General features: G+C 43.6%; 2 protein-coding genes across 2 annotated transcripts in view; one reads left to right on the top strand and one right to left on the bottom strand.

The window, feature by feature from the left end:
- The first annotated feature begins 2,818 nt into the window (after positions 1–2,818).
- LOC119300859 (hydroxymethylglutaryl-CoA lyase, mitochondrial-like) lies at positions 2,819–6,351 on the top strand. The gene is made up of 9 exons (XM_037577748.1): positions 2,819–3,129; positions 3,668–3,787; positions 3,936–4,068; positions 4,499–4,678; positions 4,974–5,054; positions 5,204–5,367; positions 5,455–5,591; positions 5,711–5,826; positions 5,914–6,351. Exons 2-9 carry the CDS (start codon positions 3,669–3,671, stop codon positions 6,145–6,147), a joined length of 1,164 nt encoding a protein of 387 aa, XP_037433645.1. The 5' UTR covers positions 2,819–3,129; position 3,668; the 3' UTR covers positions 6,148–6,351.
- Positions 6,352–6,391: 40 nt separating this feature from the next.
- Positions 6,392–9,481, bottom strand: part of LOC119300858 (proteasome adapter and scaffold protein ECM29-like) — an 18,408-nt gene continuing 15,318 nt past the window's right edge. The window contains exons 30-35 of the mRNA XM_037577747.1: positions 8,601–8,768; positions 7,997–8,126; positions 7,461–7,619; positions 7,244–7,347; positions 7,091–7,150; positions 6,392–6,747 (exon numbers count right to left, since the gene is read on the bottom strand). Coding sequence (XP_037433644.1) covers positions 6,544–6,747; positions 7,091–7,150; positions 7,244–7,347; positions 7,461–7,619; positions 7,997–8,126; positions 8,601–8,768 — 825 coding nt within the window. The 3' untranslated portion in view covers positions 6,392–6,543. The remainder of the gene's footprint in view (positions 6,748–7,090; positions 7,151–7,243; positions 7,348–7,460; positions 7,620–7,996; positions 8,127–8,600; positions 8,769–9,481) is intronic.

Below are 9,481 nucleotides of genomic sequence, written 5' to 3'. Positions count from 1 at the left end.
GTTAATCGGGACAAAGGACACAAAAGGTTTATACTGGTTCGGCCCCTTGCGGTGAAGGTAAATCCTAGTCCAGTTGATGTGGTATTGCTAGGTTTCGATGACCAAGGAGCGAAATACGCTAGCTTGGCTTCTCGATCTCTTGTTTCTTTCCCTAAGCCGCCCCCGGTTCGTCTCCTTATATACATGGGTTGACTCCTAGCGGCCTACAGAGTCCCGGCCGGCTCATATAACGTGTCCGGCTCGGTGACTTCCCTCACATGCCTTTCTTTACAAGCCTTTCTTACTTATGGCGGTTTACAATCATGGGCCTCAAGCCGCCTCTGGGCTTGGGCCTACTACAAGCCTTATACTAAACCATCGCCTTGTATATTCACTGAACTTTTAGTAACCCGCCGTTAGGATTGACCCGGCCCCTTCTGGGCGGGTCATACCTGGTAGTTATATCCCCAACAAAATCCGACCGCGTTTGCATAAATTTCATCCGGTTTATTGAAAAATAGTTTGAAATGTACGCGGCTAGCATTGGATTTTGACCTCCCGCATCCATGTCCATGGATTGATCCCTGTCCGCGGACAAATGCGGGAAATTTCTTAAGGGTTGCTGTTGGAGATGCCTAACTCAACCGAATTTAAATGAGACGCCATTCTCCGCCACATAAAACACGAGGAAATACATCCAGACCACATGCACCACCAATAAGATCCCAGTTTCCCATCAAAACGAGGGGGAAAAAAGACCCCAGTTTTCTTGGAGTAGTGTCGACCATGTTTGCATCTAGAGAATTCATTGAACAGCATACATCTGCCAACCGGGTCTCACGTTTGACCCGATATCAGCACCCAAAGTTTTAGGAAAACCACAAATATTATGTCGGCTCAACCCACAAAACCCAGAAACACATGCAACTAGTACAATCACCGACCCAATGTCGAAGAGGTCCATATTTGCGCACCGAACATAAATACGAGCACGAGTGCCGAGTCTAGGACTTGAACTTTGGTGGGTTGGTTCCACCATAAGAAACATAACCATCTGATCTATGCATAGTTCACATAATTTAATAAATATTATTACAACTAAACATAATCAAATAAAATGGCATATGTATTTTTATTTTATTTTATTGAACATAGAACAGAGGAAGATGCTCATACATACGCACATACACTCATCCTTATGAATACATGCACGCACACCTTACCCCTATGAACACCTCTGAGAGACTAAGCCGACACATACATCTTCATAGTCGACGAGAACATCTCCTCTCACTGAACGCATATTGCCGGAAGACCTGAAATAAATCCAAAAAATGCGAGCACCAGTGTCAGGTTTAGGAATTGAACTCTTGTGGGTTGAGAATAGCACTGTCCTCCTAACCATCCAAGCACGAGTTGGTTCACATGTATTTTTAATTTTGATTCTTATGTTACTCCTTTTTTCTATCTATATAGGGCCTAATGTGTTTTTCGAGGCTAACTTTAATCAAATTTTAGAGCAATAATATATGACATATAACTTACATAAAGTATACTGTTAAATTCGTATGTGAAAGGAGATTCTGATGATATAATTTTCACATTATACATCTCATGTAATATTAATCTTGTCAACAGTCAAAAGTGATCTTGAAAACGCATTAGGTCCTATATAGATGGAAGGAGGAAGTATCAATTCAAACATTTATCAACCAATTCTCACGGCAACGCGCGCTGTATCCTCTAGTTTAATAACATATCTACATCATGTGCACTTTTAGGCTGGCCATAGTGAGAGTAAGCCTGGTCATAGTGGGAGTAACTTAGCGAGTAACATAGCGCACTCCAAGAATTTTTTTACTTATGTGGCAAGTAATTAATGAGAAGTAGTAACATAATATGTTACTGTGACATAGCGTTTCTCAATACAAGATGAGTCTACAAGCTAATAAATGAAGCTATCTATGACACTACTACTATGTTACTTTGCATTATAAAGGTAGTAACTTAGACTAGTGTCATATGCATGACACTAGTATAAGTTACTCCCCACTATGACCAGCCTAACATCACACTTTTCAAGATAATTTTGCTTATGTGGCACTTATTTAATGATGAGAGAGGTAATCGTGATAACTTAGCTAGTTACTGTAACATCACACATACCAAGACAATATGAGTCTATAGGCTAATAAATGAACCATAACATGACAACGCACATATGTTACTACCCACTATGGAGGTAGTAACATAGTCTAGTAAAATATGATGTTACTAGTCTAAGTTACTCCCCATTATGACTAGTCTTAACCGCAAACGTGGTATCTAACTCAACCAAACATTAAATGAGATAACATTCTCCGCCACATAAAACACGAGGAAATCCATCCAAACCACATGCACCACCAATAAGAACCCAGTTTCCCATCAAAAAGAGGAAAATAAGATCCCAGTTTTCTTGGAGTAGTGTCGACCACGTTTGCATCTAGAGAATTCATTCAGCAGCATACATCCGCCAACCGGGTCTCACGTCCGACCCGATATCACCACCCAAAGTTTTAGAGAAAAAACCCAGAAATATTCTGTCGGCTCAAGCCACCAAAACCACAAAACACGCAACTACAATCACCGACCCATTGTCCAAGGGATGCATATTTGCGCACCGACTTCCACCTACTCGATCCATTTCTCCAACGCGAATCCAACTTAACGGGCACGGCCCGCGTGGCGGATCCGAGAACCCGGCAGGATCGCGCGTGGTTTGGTGGCCGCTCACCCAACTGAAAGGCACCAGCCAACGCCGTTGCCTCCACAACTCCCACCAAGCCCTCCGCCAAACATCCTGCCTCTCCATAAACCCGGTCCCTAGACCCGCTCCCACTAACACCCGGCCCCGCGGCGCCACGACGCGTCTCCCGCCGAAGACCGGGTCCACTCTCCTTTCAGGTGGACGCGGCGCCGGCCGGGTTCCGGCCCCTTTCCCTTGGCGGAGACGCGGTGGTGCAGCTGCGACCTCCATTTTAGCGGGTGCCGCGACCTCCGCGATCTTTTCGTCGGATTCAAGCGAGCGCGAGTCTGCTGCCCTATACCACGTCAGGCGTTGTGGCTCGTACTCCGTCGGATCGGCTTCGAATTCATCCATCGATCAAGGTGCCTTTCTTGGTTCTTGGTTCTTCCCCCGTTCCTGTTTCTTTTTTCAGCAAGCAAGTGCCTAGATTTATTGTAAGGCGGAGAAATCTGGAATGAACTTGCGAGTGCCTGGATGCAATGTTTCATTCCATGTTCCAACCGGCTTCATGCTTCAATTCAAAATTTCACTTCCAAAGAACCAGAGCAATCTTTGTTGCTGAAGAGTCAGCGTTGCTCTCTGCCACAGCTCCATACCCTAATCCTCTTTCACTGGGGAACCCAGCTGATGAAATGATAGCACTAGCAATCCAGCTTGCTAGTTAGCGCACCCGCGTGAAATCGATATCTGAGAAACATCCGGCCGGTTTGAAATGGTGTGTGATGATAGTAACTCTTTTTGTTTTTGAGGGATGTGGGCTCCACTGGTCATACCATCCTTCGATGTTTGCAATTTTGTATCCTTCGATGTTTCAGATGCTTTCGGCACTGCAGACAAAGAAACTTAGGTACATGCCAGCATTGTTATTCACACTCTTCAATTGTTCATTTATGTTTCCAGAATGTCGAGCCTCGAGGAGCCACTTGGCCTTGGGGACCTGCCAAAGTTGAGTATTAATAGACTTGGAAGGTTCTGCCAAAGTGCCTGCAGATCAACAGCTGATGACCGCAGCACCGGCAAGTAAGTTTTCCTGTCATTCAACACCAAATGCTTCATCTCATACTTGCCATTTTATCCGGTGTTTTATTTTTCACATTTTTTTAACCAGTATCTCCAGATGTGAGCAACCATTCAGTAATAGTATCTTTTTTATCTGTACTGCTTTCAGTTACACGCCCAGCAACAGTGGCAACAACCAGACGCTCTTTCACAGCACTTCCCACTCATGGCATCTGCAAGGCCAGTATACCGACTCGTCCTGCAATGGAGCGGATATGGAGTTTAGAACTCTTCCACAAAAGGTAAGTTAAGTTGTGAAATTTCATAGTGGATGATGTATGCATTCAATTTTGCTTCCCTATTTTATGTCTGGTTGCACCTCCTCTAACAGAAGCAAGGACTCCTTAAAAAAACAGAAGCAAGGAAGTGACATCTACTCCCTCCGTTCCAAAATAGATGACTCAACTTTAGTATACCCAACTAGCTTTTGTCTATCTTACTGTTTGTTTAACCAACTTATCCCTAGTTTCGTGGCTATTTTTCCACAACAGATTACAAAATAAGCACAGCGCAGCGCAACATAGTTCATCAACCGCAAACTAAGCCGCAAAGTCATAACTTTCTAGTACTGTTTGAACTCATGCAAGTTTCGGCTGAAAGCATAATAAAGAAGAATCATTACTACCCAGATGTTTTCCCCTTTGCTCAGTCGATGAATAACTGATTTTTCAGGTTTCGTGGGATCTCCCAAGGTTTGTGAAGGTGGTTGAGGTTGGACCACGAGATGGTCTGCAGAATGAGAAGAACATTGTACCGACATCAGTAAAGATTGAGCTGATACACAAGTTGGTGGCTTCTGGCCTGTCAGTAGTTGAAGCCACAAGTTTTGTTTCCCCAAGATGGGTGCCGCAGGTAATTTATGGTGTACCTAAACTAGATGAAGCTGCGTAACATGCACAGTAGTTAGCTTTTTGAAATATCTAAAACCTGCTGGTGGAAGGTACAGTAATATACCTTCTCTTATTCAACGAATTAAAGTATGTCCATGCAGGATTATGAGTTAATTGCTTGGTTACATTTTTTTCAGAAATTGTTCCATTTAACTTCCATTTTTCTCTTGTGAAGTTGTGCTAGCATGCATAATAGATAGACAGTTACAGACCAAAGATACGGCAAAACTAATGATAACTTTATTTTGGAAGTGCAGCTAGCTGATGCAAAGGATGTCCTTGAAGGTATCCAGCATGCGCCAGATGTGCGGTTTCCTGTGTTAACTCCTAACCTCAGAGTATGCCCATTTCTGTAGACTTTTGTGCATAGTTTTTTTTTACGCTTCAAATCCTTCTCAGAGCAGCCTCAAATCACTGCAAATGACATGCAAAAGAAGTTGCAATGCACTTGACATATTCTGTAGTGATGAAGCGATTTCATTTGCAGGGATTTGAGGCTGCTGTTGCAGCTGGTGCAAAAGAAGTTGCGGTTTTTGCATCCGCCTCTGAATCCTTCTCTAAGTCGAACATCAACTGCACCATCGAGGAAAGCCTTGCTCGGTACCGTGATGTTACTTCTGCTGCCAAGAAACATGGAATACGTATCCGCGGGTAAGCTGCCTAAGTCCAAAGCAAGTGTGAACGAATAGCTTGATTACTGAATCTGTTCTGAAGTCGTCCATCCTCTGATTGTGGTAGGTATGTTTCATGTGTGGTGGGCTGCCCCGTGGAAGGCGCTGTGCATCCATCAAAGGTAGCATATGTTGCCAAGGAACTCTACGACATGGGTTGCGCGGAGATTTCACTCGGTGACACGATTGGTGTCGGTACGCCAGGTACGTTATCGCATTCGCCGAGTACCACCATACTGTGATGCAGAACTGTCGATTTCTTGAGGCTTTTTGTTTGTTCAGATTTTGCACACTGTTAACATACATGGGCTGTTTTGTTTCAGGCAGGGTAGTTCCTATGCTGGAGGCGGTCATGGCTGTCGTTCCGGCAGACAAGCTGGCCGTTCACTTCCACGATACATATGGCCAAGCCCTTGCCAACATCCTAGTCTCTCTCCAGGTAATAATAATAACCGAGCTGAAAACAGCGAGTCGGTCAGCAAGCCTTGCTGTCCTGACTCGGTTTTCACAATGTTGCCATTGCCAGATGGGGATCGGCGTAGTGGACTCGTCTGTGTCGGGCCTTGGAGGGTGCCCATACGCGAAGGGCGCCACGGGCAACGTGGCGACGGAGGACGTGGTGTACATGCTTCACGGCCTGGGGATAGAGACCAACGTCGACCTCGGCAAGCTCATGGACGCTGGCGACTACATCTGCAAGCACCTGGACCGCCCGTCAGGCTCCAAGACTGCAACAGCTTTGTGCAGGCTAACGGCCTGATTGTCATACTGGAACTCCACAAGGGGTAGTACACGTCATTGCTGTCCGTCTAGCATATGCATTTACGCAAGCCATTTTGGTTGTTGTATACCGCATCAATTTACTCGGGTCAGGTGAAACTTATCATGAAACATTGATATGTACTCTCAATTTGTATCTCAGTTCTCATATGACCTTGAATAATCAGAGCCCTCTTCGTCATAACAGAAAGAAAGTTGTGACCTCACAGAGAAGTGTATGAAAATGGAAAATAATTAACCGAACTCTAATAAATTGCTAATTTTCGTATTGCATAGCTGAAAAACGTGCAATGCAACCACTTTGCCATAAATTTCAAGTGTGCCACTGGCAGCATTTTCATGTAGCAGATTTTACATGTATCGAAAAAGAGTACATCTAACCTATCGTCATGGTTACGCCAGTGAGCTCTTTGAGAGCAGCCAAGCATTGCTTCAAAAGTGCCTTTGCCTGTTCACTTTTTTCTGACTCGCAGAGTTGGATTAGTTCACCCTCAAACTTGGCCTCTCTTCTCTCTTCCAACGGGAAGTCTCTATACAATTTGATCAACTCAAGAAGGCACTCTGAAGCAGCAACATGAACCTGCGGGGAAAAAAACACAACTCGTAAGGACCAAAGTCCTTCCTGGACGATAAATAGTGATTGTGATAGCATGTGGGACTCGAGGCTCAATGCCAGTGACGTCGGTATTAGAATCCCTCTGTTTCTAAATATAAGCCCTTTTAGCTATTTCAATATGAACTACATACGATGTATATAAACATATTTTAAAGTGTAGATTCACTCATTTTGCTCCGTATGTACTCCTTATTGGAATCTCTAAAAGGGCTTATATTTAGGAACGGAGGGAGTACCAAGCAATACTGAACTAACATAAAAATGAGTAAAGATGATGCAGTATCAGTTGGTGAGCATAGAAGATTACCTGAGCAATCTTAACTAAGCGTATGGAGTCTACTACTTTTGACGCCACTGAATGAAACATCTGAGTTTGGATACCCAGGGTAAAAGAAATTTGTCAGAACAACGAAGAAATGACCAAATATCGGATATGGTACCAAACAACTATGTGATGTACCTCCTGAACAAAATCATCTGTGCCTTCAGGCCACGCCGTGCTACCACCAGAATCCGAAAATTTGTAGCACAATTCTTTGATACACAAGAAGGATGACAATTTAACTGCTCATGAAAACCCAGATAAGTGTCACGGTGATAGTTTTCAAGTATCAATGCAGATCTATTTGTAAAACAGTTGCTCAGAATATATCACCGATCCTGCATACAAAACATACCTTGCCAACCCTCCTCGGGTGAAAGAGAGTTCAACAGAACCTCTAACATATTCTTCTTTTGGTGGATAATATCTTGTGGCAAAGCAATAGTGATGCTAGATGCAGCACAGTTGAGCACCTTGTGGAGAGAAACGGAGACACTTGCACTTTCATCTTGCTCTGCAGAAAAGAAGACCAATACATAAGTCAGTACGAGCATAAAAGGGTATCAATATTCGCATGCAGGGTGTTATAAACTTCCTCGTCAGGATCTCAATTTTCTTTGTTATGATATAAATTACCATACTGTGTTTATATGATACTCCCTCCATTCCTAAATATTTGTCTTTCTAGAGATTTCAACAAGTGACTACATACGGAGAAAAATGAGTGAATCTACACTCTAAAATATGTCTATATACATCCATATGTGGCAGTCCATTTGAAATCTCTAAAAAGACAAATATTTAGGAACAGAGGGGAGTAGAAAAAAATGGAGTATTAAAGGAATTTTTTAGCATGGGACCTAGTTCGAAAGAGCCCAAATAACGACTGACCAGCAGCAGCAGATGTACTTAGTGAAGATGAACTCCTTGTTGTCTTAAAAATGACAGACTGATTAGAAACCTCATACAACATAGGGAAAACACTATTGAAGAATCCTGGATCTTTGAATGCAGTGATCACCTGAAAAGAAAGAAGCAAATAAAAACCAAGTAAATGGTACTGATTCTAAATTATATACATATAATGCCAAAAATCGATGGACTGCTGATCATAAACAAAATTGTGGTATTAAATTCCCATGGAGCAGATTTATTAGAGATGCTTGTCTATGCAAACTAATAAGTGGCAACATTATCAACAATACCATCATTCCAATTTAGATGCCTCCACAGCATATCTCGAGAAACAGATCTTTTTTGCAGTCTTTTCAGGAAACTTTTCTTCTCCTATTCAGTTAATACACCGGAAGGAAAAGCCCTGAGGTAATTTAGTTATATCATGCTTCAAGTTTACATCATAATTTTTTTGAGTATGTGGTTATGCTGACAATTGTGTAACAGACAAGAATCTTTGTTCTTGAACATAAGGAACATCAGCCAATTATGACAAGTTTTTACATTCATATAGAAATGAAGGAATGGAAAAGAGAATTACTTGTTGTAAACACGAGAAAGCTGCTTCACGGTACAATTTCGGCTTCCTACTGCATGCAGCACAAACAGCATTCAGAATAACACTAGGCATAGTGGGTTCATCTGCGGTTATAGCAGCGTGGCAGCACAAACACAGTGAAGCTAGTGCATCCAGAACAGCATCTTTTCCCTGGAAGGATGATAAGGACAGATATTACCATACGAATTTTATTTAACAAAACAAAGGAGATTATGGTACATAACTTTAGTTACATGGGATGGCAGTTTCAAAATTTCTCTCGCTCACTGAATTTTATTCATCCTCACCACTCTCAGAGCATCTTCAATAGATGATGCAAATTTGGAGATGTAAAACTAGGTGTTGTATAATTTACTTCACCAAAAAGTGCATTTTACATCTCCAAAAAAGAGGCAACTCCAACAGATGATGTATATTGGTGACGTAAAAGTCCAACTCCAATAGGTGATGTGTAATTGATGATGTAAACTGAACCTACTGTTGAAATTGAACCTACTGTCAAAACTGAACCTACTGTCGAAACTGAACCACCGATCAAATGGCCGATGCTCTCGCGCGCCGCCAGCTGCCGAGCAAATCGAGCTGCCGCTCCTCCTCTGCTGCACAGTGCTAGCTGCCGCTGCCGCTCCTCCTCTGCCCCAGCCACTCTTCCTCACCTCCTCCTCCATGGACGCCGCCTGCCAGGTCGTGGCCCGGGACGGCGTCGAGGCGGAGCAGCGCGGTCATGAGCGCCTTCTAGAAGCGCGCGCGACCGCCACGCGCGTCCGGCAGCCTCCTCTGCTCCTGCGCGGCCGATGGCCGGATTCGGGCGGTGGGGATGGCCGGCGGCGAACTGGAATGGGTAGGGGAGGGGCCAGAGCTGG

Source organism: Triticum dicoccoides, chromosome 5A (assembly GCF_002162155.2).
Source record: "Triticum dicoccoides isolate Atlit2015 ecotype Zavitan chromosome 5A, WEW_v2.0, whole genome shotgun sequence".
In the NCBI taxonomy this organism is placed as follows: Eukaryota; Viridiplantae; Streptophyta; class Magnoliopsida; order Poales; family Poaceae; genus Triticum; species Triticum dicoccoides.
The sequence above is the reverse complement of the archived record's forward strand: the minus strand, read 5'-3'. Positions and strand labels throughout refer to the sequence as shown.